This window comes from Pongo abelii, chromosome 23, assembly GCF_028885655.2.
Source record: "Pongo abelii isolate AG06213 chromosome 23, NHGRI_mPonAbe1-v2.0_pri, whole genome shotgun sequence".
Lineage (NCBI taxonomy): Eukaryota > Metazoa > Chordata > Mammalia > Primates > Hominidae > Pongo > Pongo abelii.
This window is the reverse complement of record NC_085929.1, coordinates 30,477,770-30,504,809: the sequence shown is the minus strand read 5'-3', so window position 1 is coordinate 30,504,809 and position 27,040 is coordinate 30,477,770. Positions and strand designations below refer to the sequence as shown.

The 27,040-nt window shown below is 49.0% G+C and overlaps 2 protein-coding genes and 1 pseudogene across 4 annotated transcripts in view; 2 read left to right on the top strand and 1 right to left on the bottom strand.

Annotated features, from left to right (window-relative positions):
- LOC100461022 (glutathione S-transferase theta-2B) overlaps positions 1 to 25,295 on the top strand; it is a 42,943-nt gene extending 17,648 nt beyond the window's left edge. The window contains exons 3-5 of the mRNA XM_063722799.1: positions 19,372 to 19,522; positions 20,465 to 20,635; positions 21,985 to 25,295. Of these exons, the coding sequence (XP_063578869.1) occupies positions 19,372 to 19,522; positions 20,465 to 20,635; positions 21,985 to 22,182 (520 nt within the window). The 3' untranslated portion in view covers positions 22,183 to 25,295. The remainder of the gene's footprint in view (positions 1 to 19,371; positions 19,523 to 20,464; positions 20,636 to 21,984) is intronic.
- Positions 320 to 7,156, bottom strand: LOC134759367 (glutathione S-transferase theta-4). 3 transcript variants are annotated; one of them, XM_063722797.1, is made up of 5 exons: positions 6,906 to 7,156; positions 5,416 to 5,503; positions 3,117 to 3,267; positions 2,016 to 2,192; positions 320 to 663 (listed from the first exon to the last, which is right to left on the bottom strand). In XM_063722797.1, the coding sequence occupies exons 1-5, from the start codon at positions 7,027 to 7,029 to the stop codon at positions 466 to 468; spliced, it is 738 nt and encodes a 245-aa protein (XP_063578867.1). In that variant the 5' UTR covers positions 7,030 to 7,156; the 3' UTR covers positions 320 to 465. The 3 variants fall into 3 exon arrangements, with proteins under 3 accessions (XP_063578867.1, XP_063578866.1, XP_063578868.1); XM_063722796.1 differs by having other exon boundaries at positions 2,016 to 2,399; positions 6,906 to 7,151; XM_063722798.1 differs by lacking the exons at positions 5,416 to 5,503; positions 6,906 to 7,156 and adding an exon at positions 3,810 to 3,906 and having other exon boundaries at positions 2,016 to 2,399.
- LOC100450740 (eukaryotic translation initiation factor 4E-binding protein 1-like) lies at positions 8,202 to 9,016 on the top strand (annotated as a pseudogene).
- Positions 25,296 to 27,040: the final 1,745 nt, after the last annotated feature.

Genomic DNA, 27,040 nt, shown 5'->3' with positions numbered 1-27,040 from the left:
GCTCTATACTGGCGAATATTCCATGTGCTCTTTAGAAGAATGCTTATTCTGCTCCTGTCGGGTGGAACGTTCTGTTCATGTCTAGTGTGTGCGATTGGTTAATCGTGCTTTTCAAGTCCCCTATTTCCTTGATGGTCTTCTGTAGTTTTTCTATTACTGAAAGTGGGTATTGAAGTCACCAACTATTATTACTGACAATGTAACCATATTTAACCCTTTACTTTTAAAATTCTTTTTGGAAACCGGAAGGATCTGTAACCACCACCCACTCCCACATCAGACCCTATGCATATGCCAACTGTCTGCTGCTCAGCAGCTGTGATGGTTGTTCCAGTTCTTTATTAGGCAAAGAAGAGTTTTTTTGTTTGTGTGTGTGTGTGTGTTTTTTTTTTTATCATTTCCTTTAAGAAAGGTGGCTCAGATTGCTAAGCCATACAGGCCCTGCAGGACGGGCTGCGATTAGGGTCACTTGCTCTTCTTCAGCAACTCAGAAATATTCTCCTTGACCATTGGATCCAATGTTGAAAAGTCCCAGTCGGCCAGCTGCATTAGTCGATCATGGGCCTCCCTAAAGAGGCCAGAGCCGATATTCAGCTCCACCCGCATACGCCACTCACCTAGCTTGGAGCTGTTGAGGAAGACATTATAGTTGGCTGCCATGGGCTGTGGATAGACAAAGACGAACATGCGGTCAGCCTGGGGACCAGCCCCACCTGGGTCCTCTCCCACAGCCTCAGGCCCATGCCCCCAACATCTACCTATGCAAAGAATTAGGCTGCTGACCCCCAAGGCCTGAGCAAAGGGTCACAGATTATGTAATAGATGTAGGTGGGGATGGAGGATCCAGAATCCCTCAGAGTCCTTAGTCACTGGTCTTCTTGCTCCCAGCCTTCTGAACCATGCTGAGAGGGCTCCTGGCCCAGGCACCTCTCACTTCCCCAGCCTGTGACCTCACATGAATCCTGCCTTCATCTTCCAGGGAAACCCCTTATCCCAGGTGTGTATATGTGGATGAGGGAGAGAACTCAGGTTTTTCTCTCCATGTTCAACCTCCCACTGTCATCAAGCTCAGGGGCTAGGATAGGAGACCTGGTGGGCAGTCTACCGTGCAGTTTGGCTGGCTCCCTAAGAGTCTACCCTGTAGTTTGGTTTGCACCCAAGATCTCTGGGAAGCCCAAGAAGGGGTGTGTGTGGGTGAAATATAAAGGGTGGGGATGAAGCATATGGCTGAACCCTTGGGGCAGGCCAGAATGATTTTTCCTGGTGCTGATCTGCCCTGCAAACAGACCAAAGAGACTAATTTTCATATCAGCCAGAGATCTCTGGGATAAGGAAAAGAACACTGCATTTTCTGGTCAATACTCCAGAATCCCAGGTGCCTCCTCCCGGGCATATCTCTGGCTGATATGCAAATTAGTCTCTTTGGTCAGTGCGCAGTGCCCTAGCTGGTGTGCAGGATGGCCAGTTTAGACCCTGGCCAGTGTCTTGAGAAGCAGAACTGGTCCCCCTCCCCTGCATGTAGAGGCCACATAAATGCCCCACACTCAGGTGTTGCTCCAAATGCACAGTGGATGCCCCTCAGACCCAGCCAGGAGAGCTGTCCTCCAGAGCTGTCTGTCTGGAGCTCTGGGAAAGAGGCAGGGCCAGAAGGACACCCAGGAAACCAGTGAACATTTCCTGGAGAGTCCAGCAAGAGGAGGAGGTATCTGGGATGCTGGGGGATTGAGCAGGAAATGTAGTGTTCTTCTCTATCCCAGGCTCACCCTCCAGCTCCTCCCACACCGAAGAATCTTTGTCAAGTGTGGAGAACTGTGATCCTTCTTGATTCATAACATTCTGTGCTTCCTGTTGCCCCCAGATTGAGTCCAGGCCCCCAGACCTGGCTCCCGCAGCCCCCACGGCAGCCCCGCCTGCCTTTCCCGCCTCACCAGCCTATCCTCAAGTGATGGCCCCACTGGTCACACAGGAGTCCTACCTCTGCCCAGGGTCTAACCCTCCTCCAACCCACCCCACACCTGCATCATCTCCACCACGGCCACCAAGTCAGCCAGTGAGATGTGGTCCCCGGTGATGAACATCTTATGCTGCAGAAAATACTCCTCAAAGAGCTGCAGGCTGTTGTTCACCTCTTCCACTGCATGCTCCATCTTCTCAGCTGAAACTTCCTCCCCTGTTATCTTTGGGATCAGCAACTGGCAAGGGTTGGGAAGAGGAGGGAAGAGGAGGCTGCACTCCAGGGCCACCTGCCCTGAGAGGTCTCTGTACTCTCGTCTGCTGGATAGATATTGAACACTTCCCAGGATATAAAGCAGTTTCACCTCTTTCAGCAGTTCTGATTGGTGGATGTTGCCGGGAACCATGTGTTCACAAGGATTTGGGGAGCTCAGCAGGCATAAATCCTGTGATTGATTAGTGATGCCTGTCACAGGCATAGAATTTGAAGTAGAGACACATGTACTGGTTATTTGTCATCTTCCAATTTTCCGTACGCCTTTACTCTTTTTTGTTTTTGTTTTTTGAGATGGAGTCTCACTTTGTTGCCCAGGCTGGAGTGTAGTGGCACAATCTTGGCTCACTGCCAACTCCACCTCCTGGGTTCAAGCAATTCTCCTGCCTCAGCCTCCTGAGTAGCTGGGATTACAGGTGCCCATCACCACACCCAGCTAATAATTTTGTATTTTTAGTAGAGACGGTGTTTCACAATGTTGGCCAGGTAGGTCTTGAACTCCTGACCTCAAGTGATCCACCCGCATCAGCCTCCCAAAGTACTGGGATTACAGTTGCGAGCCACCGTACCCGGCCTTCTATAGGCCTTTTGATGCTGAGATTCTCTAGTTCAGAATGAAATGCCTCGAATGCTGTCCTGGGTGAGTCACATCAGCCCCTCCTGTATGCCCTTCCCCTCGCCCTAATAAGACTCTTTCATGCCCATTGTTTCAGTGCACACTCCTGACAGCTCTGTAAGGCAGGCAGGAGAAGGAGCTGAGGAAATGAGGCCCAGAGAGGGAGGGAGACTTACTTGAGTTCACCGGCAGTCAGCAGGGCCAGAACTGGCCTCCGGCCTTCCTGACTCCCTTGTGCCCGTGTCCCCAAGCCCCAGAAGTAACCCTGCTCACCTTGAGCCAGACTATCTTCTTCATGGGCAGCTGAAAGGCTGTGTGTTGCCAAGCCATGAACTCCTCCACACGGGCACGTGTGTGCAGGTCTGGCGGGTACCAGTGTAATGGTGCGCTGTACTTGCGACACAGGTAGTAGAGGATGGCCACGCTGCAGAAGGGGCCGGTCAGGGGCACTGCCCTTGCTTTCCTGAGTGCCGCTACATCAGCCACCCCAGTGTGGCCTGAGCCCAACTGCTGGGGCTTCCAGAGCAAAGAGGAGCCCAAACGGACCCGAGAAAGGGCTTCACCAGAGCTGTCTGTCTGACAGTCAGTAAGGGCTGGGAAGGAGCCCTGCAGGGTGAGTAGGAGTTGGGGGCTGGTGGTATAACAAAGAGTAGGCCAGCAAGAGGAACAACACATGTTGAATTGGGATGCTGAGGCGGGAGGATCACTTGAGCCCAGGAATTTGAGGCTACTGTAAACCAAGATCACACCACTGCACTCCAGCTTGGGTGAAAGAGCAAGATCCTTTTTCAAAAACAAAAAACAGGCGAGGCCTGATGGCCCACACCTGTAATCCCGGCACTTTGGGAGGCCAAGGTGGGCGGATCCCTTGAGGCCAGGAGTTGGAGACCAGCCTGGCCAACATGGTGAAACCCTGTCTCTACTAAAATGAAAATACAAAAATTAGCTAGTTGTGGTGGCACACACCTGTAATCCCAGCTACTTGGGAGGCTGAGGCACGGGAGTCACTTGAACCTGGGAGGCAGAGGTTGTAGTGGCCAAGATTGTGCCACTGCACTCCAGTCTGAGCCACAGAGCAAGACTGTCTCAAAAAACCAACAAAGATAAACACATGCTGAAATATGAGGGTAAAGGAAGCAAGGTAAATCTGAAGAAAGAAGAATAGGGGGGTGCAACTGGAAGAAGGGTGGTGGTGATTGGGGAGTGATGAGGCAGCCAGAGACACTGTGGAGGCCACAGAGGGTAGCCCCTGGAGATGCAGGGAGGTTATGGACTTAATCTTTAAGATTAGGCATTGTATAAGCCAGGGCACGAAAGGATCCATCTCTCTGGTGCTGGATGGAGGGTGAGCCCGAGGGGGCAGAATGGACAACAGCGGGGCCAGCAACTATCGGGAAGCTTGTGGTGTCTGGGAATGGTGGAGGCCATGGGGACAGAGGGAAGGGGACGGAGGGGAGACATGCTTCGGAGGGGATGTCCTAGGCCTTGCTGATTGATGACTGGTGTGGGAACCTCCGCAGGACAAGGGCTCCTTTATTATCACCAACAGCAACCATGCCAAGGTAAAAAGGTCAGGGCATGGAGAGAGCTATCGGTTAAAATGTGGCAGGAGAGACAGCAACCGACTGCAAGACTCAGAACTTCTTTGGATCCTGATCCAAACAAACTGCCAAGAAAATATTTAGGAGATAATCAGAGAGTTTTGAACAGCAGCCACATATTAGATGAAATCCAGGAATTATTGTTAATTTTATGAGGTATCTTAATGGTATCGTAGTGACGCTACGCTCTATCCTAGCCCAGGCTGGAGTGCAGTGGCGCAATCAGAGTTTATCGCAGTCAGGAACTCCTGGCCTCAAGCGATCCTCCTGTGTCAGCCTCTCAAAGTGCTGGGATTATAGGCATGAGCCACCGCGCCCAGCCTGTTGCTTTTTTTTTTTTTTTTTTTTTTTTTTTTTTTTTTTTTTGGAACAACACTTATCTCTAAGTGGTAGGTTCCTAAACGTTTACTGATTTTTTTAATTACTTATTTTTATTTTTGAGGTGGGACCTCACTCTGTTGCCCAGACTGAAGTGCGATGGCTCAATCTTTGCTCACTGCAACCTCTGCATCCCGAGCTCCAGCAATCCCTCCACCTCAGCCTCTTGAGTAGCTGGGACTACAGGTGCGGACCACCATGCTGGCTAACTTTTGTATTTTTTGTAGAGATGGGGGTTTTGGCACGTTGTCCAGGCTAGGCTGGTCTTGAACACATGAGCTCAGGCCATCCACCCACTTCAGCCTCCCAAAGTGCTGGGATTACAGGCGTGAGCTGGCCCCTAAACATTTATGACTGGAATGATGGGGTGTCTGGGAGGCAGGGGAATAGAAATGATGTAAAATGGACCCCAAGTTGGCAACAGTCAGAGCTGGGCGATGGGTTTGTGGGGTTCCTCATGCCCCTCATTAGTTAGTATTCACTCTCCTTTAGTGCACGTGTGAGATTTTCCATGGTAAAACAGACAAATGCTCACACTGATCCTCCCAGGAGGAGTAGAGACAGAGGGTGCAAGGGCCCTGGGGAAGACTTACCTTTCACTTAAGATAAATTTCCCATCTTTGAGGCTGGGCAGCTTCCTGAGGGGGTTGATGTCAATGTATTCTTTGCTGTGGTGGTGACCTGGGAGGGGCAAAGAAGGTCTGAGGCTGTGGGACTCCAGGGGAGAGAGAACTGAGACTCCCAGAGACACAAATGCCTCCCTCTCCATTTTCTCAAGAAGAGGGAACTGAGGCCTAGAGGAACATTGCGTCTCACCCCAGGTCACAGGGCAAGGCAGTTGCAGAACTGGACTGGGATCAGAACTGCTGGCTCCCAGCCTGCTCCACCCTAGGTCTGGTGACTCCCGTGCCTCCTACCTGTGTCCCAGGACCAGGATGACCCTTTTCCCCAGAAGCTGGAGGCCTCCAGTGCCCACCCCCAAAGCTGGATCTGAAAACACAGCCTTTGTATCACCTGAAGCCCTGAGGGCCTGGGTCCCATCCGCAATCCCATGGTCCTCACTCTGTCCCCTCTTTAAGGAAGCCAGGCCCAGCACACAGCTGGACATTGAAAGGGGAGCCTGTGGGACACAATCAGGGTCATCTGAACAGGGAACCTGATGTGGGGGCAGGAACTGAAACTCTTCCTGGACCAGCTGCCTCCAGTTGGAAACATTTCTGGGGGCTCCACTCACACCCCGTTCATTTCCAAAGCTTCCCCATCTCTTCCTCTGTGTTCTAGAGGCTTCTGCTTTTGCAGGCTGAGCTTTTGTAGTCCCTCTGTGCTGGGGATGGAGTTGGAGCCCACCCCTCTGACTCTCACTGGGGATCAGTGGAGCCCTGAGCCTTTCTGAACACTGGGGAGGATGAGTGTAGACGGACTGTGCACTTCTGCGCCCTTTGCCAACCTGGTGGGCAGGTGCTGAGTTCACAAGGTCCTAGAATCCCACAAGGAAGCCAGGGTGCCTGGTGGGAGCCCAGGGACTCCCAGCTGCTGTTCCTTCCCCCTTCTCCTCGAAAAGCCTGTTCATCTGTGGCGTGGGGACTGTCATTAGTGGAGAGTGGCTTAGGCAGGCTAGACAGGAATGTGGCCTACAAGCCCCCTGGCAACTTTTCCTTCCCTGTGGACCTCTAGGGTGATTCCCTTGTCTCTGTCCCTGCTTCTCAGAAATGCCCCTATCAGTCTGAGCATGGTGGCTGACGCCTGTAATTCCAGCCTTTGGAGGCTGAGGTGGGGCAGATCACTTTTGGTCAGGGGTTCGAGACCAGCCTGGCCAACATGGTGAAACTCCATCTCGACTAAAAATATAAAAAATGAGCCTGGCGTGGTGGCGTGTGCCTGTAAACCCAGGAACTTGGGAGGCTGAGCTGGGAGAATCACTTGAACCCAGTGGAGACTGCAGTGAGCCAAGATAGCACCACTGCACTCCAGCCTGGGTGACAGAGCGAGGCTCTACCAAAAAGAAAAAGAAAAAAAAAAGCCCCAATCTGTGTGCCCTGCCTCCCCCCAGGACCGGGCCTGCCAGGCAGCAGTGGGAGCTGACCTTTCAGCAGATCCACAAACTGAAAGTTGAACCGGATGTCATGCTTCTTTGAGAAGATGTAGACGGCACGGCAGGGTGCTGACAGCAGGTCCATGTAGAGCTCCAGGGCCATGTTGAGACACATGCCGGGCCCCACAGCTGCAGCTGGCCAGCCACAGACCTGGGCCTATGTCTGGCCAGAGTCCCTGGCCCTGTGCCCTCTCCGATCTGGGCCCAGGACCCTGCATTCTGGAACCTCTTGTTTCCCTTTGTGTTGTCATAAGGCCAGGAAGCCTGCAATTCTCACAGCAGCAAGGATTCTAAGGAGGCCCAGGAGTAGGCTGGCAGAGGCCCGTGGCAAAGGTGTGGCAGCTGTGACCCTACTCTCCCCCTCTCACATGTGTCTGTGTCCCGTGGCGCCACCTCACAGACACCCTGTCTGAGAAGGGATGATGCCTGGGAATTCCCAGGGCCAGACTTTGATTGCAGAACCTGACAAAAGGGGCTTTGCAGGGTCCAGAATGAGGAAGAGGCAATGAGAATTATCCCTGGAGGATTCTAGAAGTAGAGACTGGGAGTATCCACAGGTGAATCGAGCCTGAACTATGACTAGAAAAGAATTGGGAGAAAGAGACACAGGAACCTGGGAGCTTCGGGAGCAGTGGGGACACCACCACCAGGAAGTCGGGGGCACTCGGCAATAAAAGTCGCAGATGCAATAAGACTTTTAACATATTGTTGTATAATGTACAATACTGTATAAAAATACACCCCCCATATATTATTGTTCCAACTCTGGCTCTATCTATTGCCCTCCTCATATGAATCCCTCTCCCCATACCCCACTCTCTAGTTAATCTTAACTAGGCCTCCTGTTTATATTAGCCACATCAAGCCTAGCTGTCTACTCTATCCTATGATCAGGATGAGCATCTAATTTGAAATACGCACTCTTCGGTGCACTACGTACAGTGGCCCAAACAATCTCATATGAAGTCACTCTAGCTATTCTCCTCCTATCAGTCCTAATAATAAGTGGCTCCTTTAATCTGAATATACTCATTTGAACAGAAGAATTTCTCTGGCTGCTCCCAGCATCATGACCTGTGGCCATAATATGACTGATTTCCACACTAGCAGAAACCAACCGAGCCGCTTTAGACCTAACACAGGGGGAATCAGAATCAGTCTCGGGCTTTAACGTCGAATATGCTGCAGGCCCATTTGCCCTGTTCTTTATAGCAGACTATATAAATATCATTATAATAAATGCCCTGAAGGCCGCGAGAGGTTCACGGGTGCAGCGCACAGGAGACCATGTCTGGGAACAGTAGCTGCAGCAGACCCCAAGCTGGGCCATCCCCGCCACTTGCCAGGTGATGCTCGCGAAGGCAAGCAGCTCCCACCTGCCCGGGGAATACAGCGCGACCCCCGGCGGCATGCTCTTCAGCACCACCCCGGGAGGTACCACGATCATCTACCACTGGAAATTCCTGATGGAGTGTCAAAACTTACCCATGACCAAAACACTCCCAAGGGATCTGCCCACCATTCCTGGGGTCACCAGCCCTGCCAGTGATGATCCCCTCAATGGAATCCAGCCAGAGCCACCTGAGCAGTAGTCCAGAAGATAAGCAGTGCAGGCGGGGAAGAAGCACAGTTTGACATGGACATTTAAAGCACCAGCCATCGCATGGAGCACTGCCAAGGGACCCCTCAGGCCCTTCCCGGAGGAGTCCCACCAGCCACGCCTTATGAAAGTCATCATACTGGGCAGACGTTGGCGTGGGGCCAGACACCCCAGCCCTCTCTCCCTCACTCAGGGCACCTGCCCCCTCCTCTTTGTGAACACCAGCAGGTACCTCCTTGTGCCTCCGCTGATGCAGGAGCAGCTGCCCCAAGGAGAGTGACTCCTGCCAGCACACCCTGCAGCTGAGGGCCAGGACGTGGACAAGAATGAACCCTTTCTTCCAAATCATCAGATCTTCCAGCCCCTCGCTGCTGGGGGCCCAACCACCCCTTCCTTAGGTTGATGTGCCTGGGAAAGCTCCCCTCCCCCTCCTTCGCTAAGAGAGGAAATAAAAGCCACCTTCACCCTAGGGCAAAAAATAAATAAATAATAAATCCCGTAATCACTATTGTCTTCCTAGGAGCACTGCATAACATATATATACCAGAACTCTATACCACAAATTTCGTCACCCAAACTCTCATTTTAACAAGTCTTTTTTTATGAATTCGAACATCATATCCCTGATTCCACTATGATCAGCTCATGTATCTCCTGTGAAAAAATTTTCCACCACTCACACTAGTACTTTCATATGACATATCTTCATGCCAGTCCTAACCTCCAGCATCCCACTTCAAACGTAAGAAATATGTCTCACAAAAGAGTTACTTTGATAGAATAAATTACAGAGGTTTAAACCCTCTTGTTTCTAGAATTATAGGAATTGAACCTATCCGTGAGAATCCAAAATTCTCCGTGCTACCTAATACACCACATCCTATCACACCACATAGTAAGGTCAGCTAAGTAAGCTATCTGGCCCATAACCCAAAAATGTTGGTTATATCCTTTCTGTACTAATTAATCCTCCAGTGTGTGCCATGCAGAGGAGCCCAGAAACTTCCTGGCCTGGGTTGGGGCTGCAGTGGCCAGACTGTGCACCTCGTGGCCCAGGAAGGTAACTAGAGCCCCACGTAGAGGACTGAGTGCCACTCACTCTATGCTGTGTGATCTAATATGTCTAGGCTCAGAAATGGGACTGACCCCACTTCCAGTGACAGAGTAAGCCTGGAGACAAGCGAAGAGCATGCAGTGTGTTTATTGCAGACAGCAGGGTGCAGTGCAGTGGGCTGCACCCACTCAGCGGAGCCACTCCTGCAGCAACTGCACCTGCTTCTGGGCCAGCTGGGGGTCCTGCTGAGACTCACTGTGGTTCAGAGGCTGGAGTATGAGCTTGTGGGCCTCCAGGAAGAGCTCAGTACCAAGGGCAGCCTCCACACGGGCCCGCCACGCTGCCAGCCGGGGCCAGTCTTGGAAGAGGTCGCAGCCAATAGCAGTGGGCTGGGAAGACAGGGCAGCTGGGGTTGGGGCTCAGCCCCATGCCCAGAGTCCCCCCAGAGGGCAGGTGGGTAGGAAAGCTTCACCTGCATCACCTCCATCAACACCAAGTCTTCCAGGGAGATCTGCTCCATTGCCAGGAAGGGCTTGGCCACCAGCACCTCCCCATCCAGGTGCTGCAGGGCTGGCATCAGCCTCCCCAACAGCGGCTCCAGCTGTGCAGCATCCACAGGCTGCCCCAAGAAGTGGGGCAGGAGAGACTGGGCTGGGAGGATAGAAGCAGCTTAACATAGACTCTTGGAAGCCTCTTGGGCCTCCTCTCCATCCCTTCCTGGCTGCCATTCATTAGTGATGTCCTCTGGGGCTCTGTGTTCAGAAGGTTTCTAAGGATTCATTCAGGCTTAGTGGAAGGAGTACTGTGATAGATTAGTTATGTCTGCTGAGGGCAGTGGAAGTGAAGCTAATATGTAATATGTACCAACTGGTACCTTCCATCTCTGGGGGTCCAGGCTCCTGCCCCAGCCTGCATGACAGGGCCTAGGAAGCTCACCTTGCACAGGTGGACACTGGTGGCAAGCAGCTGGATGGTGACATGCTTCCACGCCAAGTACTCATCCACACAGGTGTGGGCTTGCAGCTCAGATGGGTACCAGTGTCCCCGTATCCAGTACTTTCAACTCAGGTATAAAACAATGACCACGCTGTGGGCAGGGGATGTCAGAGATCTTTTCTCCAGCCTGTCAGGGCCAGGTGGCTTCATTGCTCATACTCAGAGTGATTTGACCAGGTTTTCCCCCCACCTTCACCTTCAGGGGAGGACCTCCCCTATACTGCAACTCCCTCCAGGCAGTATCTCCCCACAACCAAACCACTCTGTTTCTCCATTTCCAACTCTGATCCTCCCTGGGCCCCTGTTTCCACCTCCCCTCCCAGTTACCATACCATCCCGCCCTCTGTGCCCAGGCCCCACTCCCTGGGAGTCCCCACTCAGAGTGAGAGAGGCAGGCCTGCCATGTGGGCCCTGCCCAAAGGGTCTCCAAGTTCCCTTCCTAGTGCCCCAGAGCACTAGGTGCCCATTTTCCTTCCTTGGGTAAGTCTTGGGAGGTGGATACATTATTCCCCCCATTTTACAGAGGAGAAATCTGGCACACAAAGTTCTGTGATTTGCCCAAGGGCACAGAGTGAGAAAGTGAGGAGCTGGGATTGAAAGTGGAGCCTGCCCTGTGTCTGCCCAGCTCCTAGGACTCTGAAAGGATGAGCTGGGGACATTTGGGGAGGAGCCAGCCTCAAGCCCGAGCCTTGCCCGCTGGCTTCAGGTTGTCCAGGCTTATCTGGGTGACCTACATCCTTTCCCCACCTGCGCAGCTCCAGCTGGCTCAGGCTGTAGCCAGGTTGCAGCCTCCAGCTTTAGCCCAAAGGTGCCCCTGGGTCCAGCCTCTGCATCAGAGCTACACAGGCTGAAATGAGGAAGGAGCCTCAGTGATTTGGAAAGATCTCCAAGCCAGGGGAAGATCTCCCCTCTCGCCTCTGCCTCCCCCTACAATTCTGAGCCCCAGAACCCAGGCAGATCCTGGCTCTGACCCTGGGTGGGCACCAGGTCACCATTACCTCTCTGCTAGTAGGAAGTCGCCATCTCTGAGGGCAGGCACCTTCCCCAGGGGGTTCACCTTCGGGAACTCAGGCTTCAGGTGCTCCCCTGGTGGGCAGAAAGGAGAGAAGGCTCAGTGCAGGGCCTGGTCCTTGGCACCCACTCCATGGGGCCCAGCCCAGCCACCTGGCTCACCCCAAGCCAACTCCACTGTCTGCAGCTGAAAAGGGATGTCATTCTGTCTGGCAAAAGTGGATAGCGTGGCAGGGGGCCGAGTGCATGTCCAGGAACAGCTTGGGCCCCATTGCTGCTCCTCCCACCTGCCCTCCCCACTGGTCTGGATCTCCAGGAGTTGCTCAGCCCTTCTCAGCCAGTGCCTTCCCCCAAAATGGGGCCAGAACTCTGTACTCCTCCTGAAGCCTACTCCCTCTATGACTGGCTGGGCGGCCTGCCAAGCCCCTCTCCCCTTTTCCCCACCTCTGTAGAGTGGAGGCAGGGGCGGCCAGTGTCCCTTTGGGGGTTTCAGATAGAAACTCAATGACAATTGGCTTAAGCAAAAAAAAAAAAAGGGAGTGGAGTGGGAGGTGGGTGGGTGGGTGAGATTTCTCGGAAAACTTCTCCAGTCATAGGAGGGGAGGGGTGTAGAAGCCACTAAGAGAACTGGAATCAGAACCTGTTTCTGTCTCCCCACTTTTCCTCTCCTCCCTTCCTCTCCCCTCCGCTCCCCTCCTCTCCACTCCCCTCCCTTCCTCTCCCCTTCCCTTCCCTTTCCCTTCCTTCCTTCCCTTCCTCCTTTCCTCCCTCCTTTCTTTGAGACAGGATCTCTGTCTCCCTACACTTTTTTCTTTTAATTCTCTGTCTCTTTCTTGACATGGAATCTTGCTCTGTCACCCAGCCTGGAGTGCAGTGGCATGATCATGGCTTACTGCAATCTCCAAGTCCTGTGCTCCAGCAGTCATTCCACTACAGCCTCTGGAGTACCTAGGACTACAGGTGCACATGACCATACCCCACTAATAAAAAACAAACAAACAAACAAACAAAAAAACCCTTGGGCCTGGCACGGCGGCTCATGCCTACAATCCCAGCCCTTTGGGAGGCCAAGATGGGCTGATCACATGAGCCCAGGACATCAAGACCAGCCTGGGCAATGTGGCAAAACCCAGTCTGTACAAAAAATACAAAAATTAGCCAGTCATGGTGGCGCATGCCTGTAGTCCCAGCTACTCAAGAGACTGAGGTGGCAGGATCACTTGAGCCCAGGAGGCAGAGGTTGCAGTGAGCCAAGATCACGCCACTGCGCTCCAGCCTAGGCAACAGAGCCAGACTCTGTCTCAAAAAAAAAGAGAGAGGGAGAGACAGGGTCTCACTATGTTGTCCAAGCTGATCTTAAACTCCTGGCCTAAAGTGATCCTTGGGTCTCAGCCTCCCAAGCTGATTAGCTGGGATTGCAGGTGTGGGCCACCACGCCCTGTTATCACTCCCTTTCTCTGAGTCAGCTTTTCTCTCTCAGACTAGCCTACTCCATGAACTCATGAAATGTCACTACAGGTGGCCCCAGCTCCCATTTACCTCCCCATAGGGAGCTCCTCTCTCCAGTTCCAATTTCAAAACTCCCAAGGAAGCATTCTGGTTCACTTGCTTGGGCCACTGGCCAAAGGGATGGGGTACTCTGAAAGATTCAGCTAGAGTCCCAGGCCCAGCCCTGGACCATCACTGTGCCCCCTGGTGAGATGCCAGGGCTGGGATTCAAGGAGAAGGAGGTTCCTGCACAGTCATTCCTGCCTGCTGCGGCTGCGGGCTCCCTGCCCCGATCCTGTGCACGAAACGGGAGCTCCCGCTGTCTGGCAGCAGCTGCTCTGCAGGGGACAGTCTGGACGGTAGAAAGTTCATCCTTAACCCCAGCCTTCCAGTCAAGGTTCCCACCAGTCTGGGACACCTGCAAGTTTCACATCCTGCTGGGTGAAAGTCTGAGATCCCTTTTAGAGGATCCCATTCGCTCCCTCCCTTCTGCCAACTTGCAGCTTTGAGAAACAGAGCTCTGAACAAACCCTCAGATGTCCGTGCGCTGGGCCCTTTCCAGGACGGCGGGGCACAGTCCTCTCTGGGTCGCCTGGAAACAGGTAAGGTCCCTAGCACTGGGACCCCTCCCAGTTACAAGCGATTCTCCTGCCTCAGTCTCCAGAGTAGCTGGGGTTACAGGCCCCTGCCACTGCACCCAAGCTAATTTTTTGTGTTTTTAGTAGAGACGGGGTTTCACCATGTTAGCCAGGATGGTCTGGATCTCCTGACCTTGTGACCAGCCCGCCTCAGCCTCCCAAAGTGCTGGGATTACAGGCATGAGCCACCACACTGGGCCAATTTTTGTACTTTCAGTAGAGACAGGATTTTACCATATTGGCCAGGTTGGTCTCGAACTCCTGACCTCAGGTGATCTGCCTGCATTGCCCTCCCAAGTGCTGGGATTACAGGCGTGAGCCACCGTGCCCGGTGGTCATTTATAAGGAGTGGACATTTGTTGGCTCATGGTCCTGAAGGCTGGAAAGCCCAAGATCGAGGGGCCAGCATCTGGCCAGAGCTTTCTTGCTGTATCATCCCCTGGTGAAAGGATAAAGAGAGGGTAAGAGAGAGCAAGAGGTTGAACTCACAGCCTCAAAGTCCTTTTATAATCCACATCAATCCATCCGTAAGGGTGGAGGCCTCATGAGATAAACACCTCTCATTAGGCCCCACCTCCCAACACTGTTGCATTGGGGATTACATTTCCAACACATGCTTTGTGGGGGAGCCATTCAAACCACAGCACGGGGACACCTTCTCTTTCCTTCCTGTGGTAGGCTGAATAACGACCCCTAAGGATATACAAGTCCTGATCTCTGGAACCTGTGAATATTACCTTCTGTGGCAAAAGGGACTTTGCAGAATTGATTAAGAATGTTGAGATGGAGGCATTGTCTTGGATCATCTGAGTGAGCCCTAAATGCAATCACAAGTATCTGTATAAGAGGAGACAGAGGGAGATTTCACACAGAAGACAGAAGAAGATGGAAGCAGAGAGAGATCTGAAGATGCTACGTTGTGGGCTTTGAAGATGGAAGAAGGGGCTATATGACCCAAGACAGGCAGCCCCAAAAGCTGGAAAAATCGAGGAAACCAGTTCCCCTCTCAGAGCCTCTGCAGGGTGTGCAACCCTATTGGCACCTGGGTTTTGGCGCAGAGAAATAGATTGTAAATTTCTGGTCTCCATAACTGTAAGAGAATAGATTTACGTTGTTTTAAGCCACCGAGGTGGTGGTAATTTGTTATACCATCCAGAGGACAGGAGCACAGATTTTGGTGCCAGGAAGCAGGGTGCTGCTATAAAAAAGAAACTCTAGGCTGGGCACAGTGGCTCATGTCTGTAATTTCAACATTTTGGGAGGCCAAGGTGGGTGGATTACTTGAGCCCTGGAGTTTGAGACTAGCCTGGGCAACATGGCAAAACCCCGTCTCTACTAAAAGTATATAAATTAGCTGGGGATGGGCTGGGAGCAGTGGCTCACGCCTGTAATCCCAGCACTTTGGGAGGCCGAGGCAGGCGGATCATGAGGTCAGGAGATGGAGACCATCCTGGCTAACACGGTGAAACCCCGTCTCTACTAAAAATACAAAAAATTAGCCCGGCATGGTTGCAGGCGCCTGTAGTCCCAGCTACTTGGGAGGCTGAGGTCAGAGAATGGCCTGAATCCGGGAGGTGGAGCTTGCATTGAGCTGAGATCACGCCACTGCACTCCAGACTGGGTGACAGAGTGAGATTCCATCTCAAAAAAAAAAAAAAAAAAAAAATTGGTAGCACTCCAATTAGAAGTTAATAGTTTAGGAATTTATGGCCCAGGGAGGTGCAGTCTCTCTTGGATCAGCAAGGCCTCAGGATGTCAAAGCATGCCAGGCGCGGTGACCCACACCTGTAATCCTAGCACCTTGGGAGACTGAGATGGGAGACTCACTTGAGGCCAGCATTGGGCAACATGGCAAGACACCAGCTCTACAAAAACAACAACAACAACAACAACAAAAATTAAAAATTAGATGGGTGTGGTGGTACATGCCTGTAGTCCCAGCTACTCAGGAGGCTGAGGCAGGAGGATCACTCGAGCCCAGAAGGTCAAGGCTGCAGTGAGCTGTAACTGCACCACTGACTCCAGCCTTGGTGACAGAGCGAGACCCTGTCTCAAAAAACAAAACAAAACAAAAATGTATGAATGAATCTAGGAAATCGATCAACCATAATAAAAATTTTAATTAAAAGTAATGGCAGACCAGGCATGGTGGCTCACGCCTGTAACCTCAGCACTTCGGGAGGCCAAGGCAAGTGGATCACTTGAGGCCAGGAGTTCAAGACCAGCCTGGCCAACATGGTAAAATCCTGTCTTTACTAAAAATACAAAAATTAGCTGGGCATGGTGGCGTGCATCTGTACTCCCAGCTACTTGGGAGGCTGAAGCAGGAGAATCGCTTGAACCCAGGAGGTGGAGGTTGCAGTGAGGTGAGATTGCACCACTGCACTCCAGCCTGGGTGACAGAGTGAGACCCTGTCTCAAATAAATAAATAAATAAATAAATAAATTAAAAGTAATGGCAAAAACCATGATTACTTTTGGACCAAACTGATGTAATTGCACCAATGCACTCCAGCCTGGCAGAGTGAGACCCTGTCTCTACAAAAATGTAAAATAAACTTTAAAAATGTCAAAGCATGATAAAGTACAGGAGATAAAGACTGTGATTAATCTAAGACCCATCACTCCAGTCTTTGCCTCTGTTCTGGCATTCCCCTATGTGTCTTCGCAGCACCCTCCTTCTGGGTGATTCCTTTGTGTTGCATTTTTTTGTTTTGTTTGTTTTGTTTGTTTGTTTTGAGACAGAGTCTTGCTCTGTTGCCCAGGCTGGAGTGTAGTGGTGTGATCTTGGCTCACTGCCACCTCTGCCTCCCAGGTTCGTGCCTCAGCTTCCCGAGTAGTTGGGATTACAGGCATGCGCCACCATGCCCTGCTAATTTTTGTATTTTTAGTAGAGACGGGGTTTTGCCATGTTGGCCAGGCTGGTCTCAGACTCCTGGCTCAAGTGATCTGCCCACCTCAGCCTCCTAAAGTGTTGGGACTACAGGCGTGAGCCACCGCGCCCGGCCACCCCACTCATTTTGAATGTAAGTAGATTACCAATTCTGAAATGGGTTTTGAGCAGTAGCAACATTGACACAAATTTATAATATTTTCAAGAAGATACTTCCTTCAACATGTAAAATGCAACAGATATCATTTGCAATCATACATATGTACACATACACATACACACATATATATATCTCACCATGGAATAAGTCTGAGCTGAAACATGCATTACTTAAGAAAGAAAAAACTTATAGACAGGATCTTGCTCTGTCATCCAGGCTGAAGTACAGTGGCACGATTGTGGATCACTGCTGCCTCGACCTCCTGGGCTCAAGTGATCCTCCCACCTCAGCCTCCCAAGTAGCTGGGACTGCAGGCATGAGCTACTTCGCGTGGCCTGCATGACCTTTATGAAGAATGTCATAGAAAGTTTTAGAAAGCGATTAAAGTTCACCTAAACAAGCGGGGATCTATGCTGTATGCCATGCTATTACCGGGGAGGAAAAAAAATCTCCTCTACATTCTTAGGGTCTCTGGAGGTCTGGGCCTAAGAATAAAACTGAAATAAGACAGATTAACAGAAGAAAATCATTCAAGTTTTGCTAAATTTTCAGTGTACATGGGTACTTTCACAAGAGAATGAAGGCCTAAAAAGTGACTAAAGTAGAAAAAGTTTCTATCTTTTAGATAGAAAAACAATACTTTTTTTTTTTTTTTTTTTTTTTTTTTTTTAAAGACAAGGCCGGGCGCAGTGGCTCACGCCTATAATCCCAGCACTTTGGGAGGCCAACGCAGGCAGATCACGAGGTCAGGAGATGGAGACCATCCTGGCTAACTCGGTGAAACCCCGTCTCTACTAAAAATATAAAAAATTAGCCAGGCACAGTGGCAGGCACCTGTAGTCGCAGCTACTCCAGAGGCTGAGGCAGGAGAATGGTGTGAACCCAGGAGGCAGAGCTTGCAGTGAGCGGGGATCGCGCCACTGCACTCCAGCCTGGGTGACAGAGCAAGACTCTGCCTCAAAAAAAAAAAAAAAAAAAAAACAAGACAAAAGGGTTTGGATTATACGCAGTAAATTGTGGAGAAGGGACTAGGACATACATGGGGGGCAAAATTAGAAGATAAGGATTATTTTAGTCGTGTGTTTATACAGATCCATTGGAACCTTGATTCATAGTCACTTGTGATGACAATGTTCTTCTCTTCCTAGTAAAGGGAGGGTGCTTTCTTATGGGAAATTGTGTGGCCTATTCTTAGATAGAAAAGGGCAGGTCAGAGAGTCTTTCCGGCATGTGCTATTTCTCAAGTGCCTTCAACTCAAAATAATTAATACTCCAAAGCAGTATATTTGGGGTGACATGTCTTTAATTCCTTCATTTCCCCTGCTGCAGACTTTCCTAGAAGTTTCACATATTAAAAGCTGAGTTGGTGGCTATGGAGATAAGAGCCAGATTAATAACGAGAGATCTACAAATGGGGAGAAGAACATAGATAAGAATAGGAATGAATAAGCTGAAAGGAACAGGTGTGAGCACATTTCCCCATATCCTGTTAAACCCACATCCCATTGCTGGGACAAGGTCAGTACAGCAGAATGAATGCACCTCTTTTGTTTGATGGAGAGTGTTTAGCTTGTTCTCTAACAGGTGCAGCTTACGCACTATTTGTCCCAATGGATTTACACAGAACAGCCTTATCCACCAATGATCACACAAACTCCTCCTTTTGAGGCTGTCAGTGTGTCCAGGGTGCAACAATTTTGGAATACAGCAGAAGCTAAGCTATTAACTTCTTTTGTTGTTGTTGTTTCTGTTGTTGTTTTGAGACAGAATCTCGCGTTGCTGAGTGCAGGCTGGAGTGCAGTGGTGCGATCACGGCTCACTGCATCCCCGGCCTCCTGGGCTCAAGTGATCCTCCCACCTCAGCCCCCAGAGTAGCTGGAACTACTACTACACCGTGCTAATTTTTAAACTTTTTGTAGAGACAGTCTCACTGTGCTGCCCAGGCTGGCCTCCAACTTCTGGGCTCAAGTGATCCTCCCTCCTCAGCCTTCCAAAGTGCTGGGATTAGAGGCCTCAGCCACCATGCCCAGATTGCTTTGACATCTTGAGGCCTTACTGATCCAAGAGAGATGCCCCTCCCTGGGCCAGCTAATTCCTACAGAGAATAAATGATTTGCTTATGGTGTGCCTTTGATGTGCCAATCAACCGATTCGTATCTCCAACATAACTTTACCAGCCACCTTCCAGCAGGTTCCTGCCCCAAATCACCCCAGGGACAGGTACCAGCTAACAAGGGACCACTCCTAGAACCCAGAGCCCATCACAATTATTCAAACTAGCCAGTCCTAAGTCTGTTTACCCTGTCTTGCCTTCTTGCAAAAAACACAGTAAAGCCTTTTGTCCACCTTTTGCCCTCACTCATTCTGCCTCCTGACTGACCCTGGTGCTTCCCCATGGCCCTGCATGGTGTGGCATGTCCCCCCTGTCGTCTTGGGAACTGTGAGTAACAAACTATCTTTTAAATGGCTGTCAGCTCTGATCTGTGGCCTCGCCATACCTGAATAAAGCCAAAATCCCGGGTACGTTTTAAAACAAGTCTACAAGTCAAGGAATGCCGGGGTGGTTGATGTAGCGGCACTCAGGAAGGCAAGGGCCCCTGACCAGCCCCTTCTGCAGCGTGGCCATCCTCTACTACCTGTGTCGCAAGTACAGCGCACCATTACACTGGTACCCGCCAGACTTGCACACACGTGCCCATGTGGAGGAGTTCATGGCTTGGCAACACACAGCCTTTCAGCTGCCCATGAAGAAGATAGTCTGGCTCAAGGTGAGCAGGGTCACTTCTGGGGCTTGGGGACACGGGCACAAGGGAGTCAGGAAGGCTGGAGGCCAGTTCTGGCCCTGCTGACTGCCGGTGAACTCAAGTAAGTCTCCCTCCCTCTCTGGACCTCATTTCCTCAGCTCCTTCTCCTGCCTGCCTTACAGAGCTGTCAAGAGTGTGCACTGAAACAATGGGCATGAAAGAGTCTTATTAGGGCGAGGGGAAGGGCATACAGGAGGGGCTGATGTGACTCACCCAGGATAGCATTCGAGGCATTTCATTCTGAACTAGAGAATCTCAGGATCAGAAGGCCTATAGAAGACCAGGTACAGTGCCTCACAACTGTAATCCCAGTACTTTGGGAGGCCAAGGCGGGAGGATCACTTGAGGTCAGGAGTTCAAGACCTACCTGGCCAACATTGTGAAACACCGTCTCTACTAAAAATACAAAATTATTAGCTCGGCGTGGTGATGGGCACCTGTAATCCCAGCTACTCAGGAGGCTGAGGCAGGAGAATTGCTTGAACCCAGGAGGTGGAGTTGGCAGTGAGCCAAGATTGTGCCACTACACTCCAGCCTGGATAACAGAGTGAGAATCCATCTCAAAAAACAAAAACAAAACAGAGTAAAGGCCTATAGAAAATTGGAAGATGACAAATAACCAGTACACGTGTCCCTACTTCAAATTCTATGCCTGTGACAGGCATCACTAATCAATCACAGGATTTATGCCTGCTGAGCTCCCCAAATCCTTGTGAACACATGGTTCCCAGCAACACCCACCAATCAGAACTGCTAAAAGAGGTGAAACTGCTAAAAGAGGTGAAACTGCTTTATATCCTGGGAACTGTTCTATATCTACCCAGCAGACTAGAGTACAGAGACCTGGCAGGGCAGGTGGCCCTGGAGTGCAGCCTCCTCTTCCCTCCTCTTCCCAACCCTGGCCAGTTGCTGATAACAGGGGAGGAAGTTTCAGCTGAGAAGATGGAACTTCCATCAGTGGAAGAGGTGAAGAACAGCCTGCAGCTCTTTGAGGAGTATTTTCTGCAGCATAAGCTGTTCATCACTGGGGACCACATCTCACTGGCTGACTTGGTGGCCGTGGTGGAGATGATGCAGGTGTGGGGTGGGTTGGAGGATGGTTAGACCCTGGGCAGAGGTAGGACTCCTGTGTGACCAGTGGGGCCATCACTTGAGGATAGGCTGGTGAGGCGTGAAAGGCAGGCGGGGCTGCCGTGGGGGCTGTGGGAGCCAGGTCTGGGGGCCTGGACTCAATCTGGGGGCAACAGGAAGCACAGAATATTATGAATCAGGAAGGACCACAGTTCTTCACACTTGACAAAGATTCTTCGGTGTGGGAGGAGCTGGAGGGTGAGCCTGGGATAGAGAAGAACACTGCATTTCCTGCTCAATCCTCCAGCATCCCAGATACCTCCTCCTCTTGCTGGACTCTCCAGGAAATGTTCACTGGCTTCCTGGGTGTCCTTCTGGCCCTGCCTCTTTCCCAGAGCTCCAGACAGACAGCTCTGGAGGACAGCTCTCCTGGCTGGGTCTGAGGGGCATCCACTGTGCATTTGGAGCAACACCTGAGTGTGGGGCATTTATGTGGCCTCTACATGCAGGGGAGGGGGACCAGTTCTGCTTCTCAAGACACTGGCCAGGGTCTAAACTGGCCATCCTGCACACCAGCTAGGGCACTGCGCACTGACCAAAGAGACTAATTTGCATATCAGCTAGAGATATGCCCGGGAGGAGGAACGTGGGATCCTGGAGTATTGACCAGAAAATGCAGTGTTCTCTTCCTTATCCCAGAGATCTCTGGCTGATATGAAAATTAGTCTCTTTGGTCTGTTTGCAGGGCAGATCAGCACCAGGAAAAATCATTCTGGCCTGCCCCAAGGGTTCAGCCATATGCTTCGTCCCCACCCCTTACATTTCACCCACACCCACTCCTTCTTGGGCATCCCAAAGATCTTGGGTGCAAACCAAACTACAGGGTAGACTCTTAGGGAGCCAGCCAAACTGCACGGTAGACTTCCCGCCAGGTCTCCCATCCTAGCCCCTGAGCTTGATGACAGTGGGAGGTTGAACATGGAGAGAAAAACCTGAGTTCTCTCCCTCATCCACATATACACACCTGAGATAAGGGGTTTCCCTGGAAGAAGGCAGGATTCATGTGAGGTCACAGGCTAGAGAAGTGGGAGGTGCCTGGGCCAGGAGCCCTCTCAGCATGGTTCAGAAGGCTGGGAGCAAGAAGACCAGTGATTAAGGACTCTGAGGGATTCTGGATCCTCCATCCCCACCTACATCTATTACATAATCTGTGACCCTTTGCTCAGGCCTTGGGGGTCAGCAGCCTAATTCTTTGCATAGGTAGATGTTGGGGGTGTGGGCCTGAGGCTGTGGGAGAGGACCCAGGTGGGGCTGGTCCCCAGGCTGACCACATGTTCGTCTTTCTCTATCCACAGCCCATGGCAGCCAACTATAATGTCTTCCTCAACAGCTCCAAGCTAGCTGAGTGGCATATGCGGGTGGAGCTGAATATCAGCTCTGGCCTCTTTAGGGAGGCCCATGATCGACTAATGCAGTTGGCCGACTGGGATTTTTCAACATTGGATCCAATGGTCAAGGAGAATATTTCTGAGTTGCTGAAGAAGAGCAAGTGACCCTAATCGCAGCCTGTCCTGCAGGGCCTGGCTGGCTCAGCAACCTGAGCCACCTTCCTTAAAGGAAATGCTAAAAAAACAAACAAACAAACAAACAAAAAAAACAGAAAACTGTTCTTTGTCTAATAAAGAACTGGAACAACCATCACAGCTGCTGAGCAGCAGACAGTTGGCATATGCATACGGTCTGATGTGGGAGTGGGTGGTGGTTACAGATCCTTCCAGTTTCCAAAAAGAATTTTAAAAGGGTTAAATATGGTTACATTGTGATTAACAATAGTTGGTGACTTCAATATCCCACTTTCAGTAATAGAAAAACTACAGAAGACCATCAAGGAAATAGGGGACTTGAAAAGCATAATTAACCAATCGCACACACTAGACATGAACAGAACGTTCCACCCGACAGGAGCAGAATAAGCATTCTTCTAAAGAGCACATGGAATATTCGCCAGTATAGAGCATATATTTTGTCCTCAGTCTCAAATTTAAGATGATTGAAATTACACAAAGTATGTTTTCTGGACACAGTGGAATAAAGTTAAAAATCAAGAACAGAAGGAAGACTAGAAAATTCACAAGCACATAGAAATTAAACAGCACACTCTTATACAACCAATGGGTTAAAGAAGAAATCACAAGGGACATCAAAAAGTATCTTGAATGAATAAACATGAAAACACAACATGCCCAAATTTATAAGATGCAGCAGAAGCAGTGCTAAGAGCAAAATTTATAGCTGTAAACACATAAGTTGAAGAACGATCTTGAATCAATAACCTAACTTTACACCTTAAGGAACTAGAAAAATAAGAGCAAACTAAACCCAACACCAGTAGAAAACAGGAAATAATAAAGATTAGAATGGAGATAAATGAAATAGAAAATAGAAAAGCAATAAAATAAATAAAACCAAAAATTGGATCTTTGCAAAGAGCAACAAAATTGGCAAACCTTTACTTAGAATAGCCAAGTGAAAAAATAAGGGTCAAATTATTCACCAAGAAAGAAAGTGGAGGCTGGGTGCAATGGCTCACACTTGTAATCCCAGTACTTTGGAAAGCAGAGGCAGAATGATCACTTGAGGCCAGGAGATTGAGACCAGCCTGGGCAACACAATGAGACTTTTTTCTAAAAAATATATATTTTTAAAAAATTAGCTTGGTGTGGTGGTGCATGCCTGTGGTCTTAGCTAACTGTGTGGCTGAGGTGGGAGGATCACTCGAGTTCAAGAGTTGAAGGTTACATTGAGCTATGATTACACCACTTCACTCCAGCCTGGGCAACATAGAACAACTTTATCTCAAAAAACAAACAAAAACAAAAATGAAGAAATGAGATGGAAACCAGAAAGAAAGAAAATGGAGACATCACATTGGTCATAGAAAAATACAAAAGTTTAGAAAGAAATACTATGAATAATTATATGTGGACAATTTAGGAAACCTAGATGAAATGGGAAAATTTTAGAAACACACAATCTACCAAAACTGACTTAAGAAGAAAGATACAATTGTAATAGACCTGTAACAAATAAACAGATTAAAATATTAATTATTTTTTAAAATTCCACAAGGAAAAGCCCAGGACCAGATGGCTTCACTGGTGAATTCAACTGAAAGCTTGAAGAACTAACACAAAGCCTTCACAAACTCTTCCAAAAAATAGAACAGGAAGAAATATTTTTCAACTCGTACTATGAGGCCAGAATTACTCTGATACCAAAGAGAGAAAAAGACATTACAAGAAAATAAAGTTACAAAGCAATATCCTTATAAATAAGATGTAAAAATCCTCAGCAAAATATTAGCAAATCAAATCCAGCAGCATATTAAAAGGATCATACACCTTGACCAGGTAGGATTTATCCCAGGAGTACAAATGCAGTTCAACACACAAAAATCAATCAATGTAGCATACCATGTTAATAGACAGTCACATGATCATCCTAATGTAGAGAAGGCCTTTGACAAAATCTAACATCCTTTTACGATAAAATTACTCAGCAGATGAAGACGAGAAAGGAACTTCCTCAACTTGACAAAAAGCATCTATGAAAAACCTATAACTAACACCATACTTCATTCATTGTGAAAGATCGAGCGTTTCCCTCCTAAGATCAGGAACAGGACAAGAATGTTCATTCACACTACTTCTACTTATTAGGGCAATTAGGCAAGAAAAAGGAACAAGGTGGAATGTAGATCAGAAAGAAAGAAGTAAAACCGTCTCTATTCACAGATGACATTCTAGGAATTCTTACGGAACTCACTTAAAAACAATTACAGCTAATAAACGAGTTCAAGGCTGGGCACAGTGGCTCATGCCTGTAATCCCAGCACTTTGGGAGGCTGAGGCAGGCAGATCATGAGGTCAGGAGTTTGAGACCAGCCTGTCCAATATGGTGAAACCCCGTCTCTACTAAAAATACAAAAATTAGCTGGGCATGGTGGCGCATGTCTGTAGTCCCAGCTACTCGGGAGGCAGAGGCAGGACAATCACTAGAGCCCAGGAGGTGGAGGCTGCAGTGTGCCAAGATCATTCCACTGCACTCCAGCCTGGGTGACAGACTGAGACTCCATCTCAATAAAATAAAATAAATTCAGCAAGGTTGCAGGATACAAGATTAATACACAAAAATCAATAGTATACATTTGCAATAAAGGATCAAAAACAAAATTAAAACCACACTTCCAATTATAATAGCATCAAAAAGAATAAAATAGTTAGAATAAATTTAACCAAAGAAAAGCAACACTTCAACACAGAAAACTACAATGTGCTGTTGAAAGAAATTGAAGAAGCACCACCAAGCAATCTGACCTGAGAAAACATGCAGGTTCAACAGAATGAGTCCTGCTCTTCAGCAAGCTCCCATCTTGTGTTCAAGCTGGGTCTGTGAGGCAAGTTCAGCAACATAGACATGGACATGCAACCAAATCTGTAATGTAGAAAAGGCCAAGGGAAGGTGGATCAATCATTGGAAACATTCAACAATCCATGGAAGAAATGTTAAAAATAGAATCTCAGGGTCTGATGAAGTTGGAATATCACTCTTCTATGTATTTCAGTTGGAATCTGTTGAATGATTGGATACAGTAAAAGATAAATATAGGGAATTATTAGGTAGCATTAAATGTGTAATAAATGTAAAGAGAGGGAACAAGTGCATACAAGGAAGTGTACGCTACTGGGTTTCTGTTGAATTGTTCATGGAAGACCATCAGCAGTTCAAGTGTGAAAGCTTGTCTTAAAATTAGCTGGATGTAGTGGCGTGTGCCTGTAATCCCAGCTACTCGGGAGGCTGAGGCAGGAGAATCGCTTGGACCTGGGAAGCAGAGATTGCAGTGAGCCAAGATCGCACCACTGTACTCCAGCCTGGTGACAGAGCGATACTCCATCTCAAGAAAACAAAAACAGAAAAAACTTGTCTTGAGGGACTGTGCCAGGCTTTACAGCTACAAACATCATGGAGGAAGCTGTCTGCCCATTAGAAGCCCAGAGCCCAGAGGGACAGACTAGAGCAAATCCTCTCCCTCATTGGAGCTAGATGGGAACACAAATCTATCTGATAACTAACATGCAATTTTACTTCTCTTACCTTGTTTAATCCTCACAACCACCTTGATGAGTAGTAGTATTATCCCCATTTTGTAGATGAAGAAACAAGTTCTTCAAGGGGAAGGGATCCTCAGAGTAGCATATGAATGAGAGGCAGAACCAGAGTCAGGACCTATATCTTGTCTTCTCCTTCCTACAACTAGAAAAGTACCCACGACCAGGCAATGCTTTTGGTGCAGAGGAAGCAGTAGTGAACAAAATAGGCAAAAATCTCTACCTTTAGTGCTCACATTGTTGTGGAGAAAGACAAACAATAAGCACAGTAGAGAAGTAAAAATTAGAATGTTTTGCTAAAAAGTCCATAAAATTGAATATTATTCAGCCATAAGAAGGGATGAAGTACCGTTATATGCTACAACATGGATGAACCTTGACACCATTATGCTAAATGAAAGAAGCCAGTCATAAAAGGCCACATATTTCATTATTCCATTTGAATGAAATCTCCAGAATAGGCAGATACTTCCTATCCACAGAGGTAGAAAGTAGATGAATGGTAACCAGGGGCTAGGGGAAGAGGGAAAATGGGCAGTGACTCTTTATTGGGTACAGAGTTTCTTTTTTGGGTGATGAAAATGATCAACAACTCGATAACTGTGATGGTGACAAAACTTTGTTATTATACTGAAAACCACGGAATTGGCCTTAAATCAGTTGAATTTTAAAGTATACTTTGAAAGGGTGGATATTATGGTATGGGAATTATATCTGATAATGAAAATATGATTACATTGTTCAAAAGCATAGGGAAGCAGCTACAAAAAATATGAAGCATAAATTGTGGCTCTTTTTATTCTAAAGTGTAGAAATTGAACATTATATGTCAAAATATAAAACAAAAACAAAGAAAGCTAAAAGCCCTTCCATTTGGCCATCTTGGAGTAAGACCTACCACAGTCCAGTGCCTTTTACTCAGCCCCACAGCCTAGCCTATTGTTTACATGAAACCCTGTAGCTTCCACTCCTGTTTGACTGTTGGGTGTAAAGTTATGAGTGACCATATTGGGGAAAGGGAAGAAAACTCCCCATAAAACTATATTCTGGGGGCCTGAGGAGAGACGATGGTCCAGGTATCAGAACATGATATGCCTACTTGTCCCTATCTCCTTGTCCACACATAAGGCTTGGAAGGCAGCCATGTTTTATATCATGTGATCTCCAACCAATGAGCTGATTGGCTTCTTCAACAAGAGCCCAGGTAGAGATTGGTGTCTAGAGGAGCCCATCAGATTCTAGA

Excerpts from the sequence above, each read along its gene's own strand:
- LOC134759367 (XM_063722796.1), bottom strand. The coding sequence starts at position 7,029 with ATGTGTCTCAACATGGCCCTGGAGCTCTACATGGACCTGCTGTCAGCA. Across the intron at positions 5,504-6,905 it reads GTTTGTGGATCTGCTGAAAG|GTCACCACCACAGCAAAGAA; the intron begins GTCAGCTCCCAC and ends TGCCCCTCCCAG. Across the intron at positions 2,400-3,116 it reads AGAAGATAGTCTGGCTCAAG|GATTTATGCCTGCTGAGCTC; the intron begins GTGAGCAGGGTT and ends AATCAATCACAG.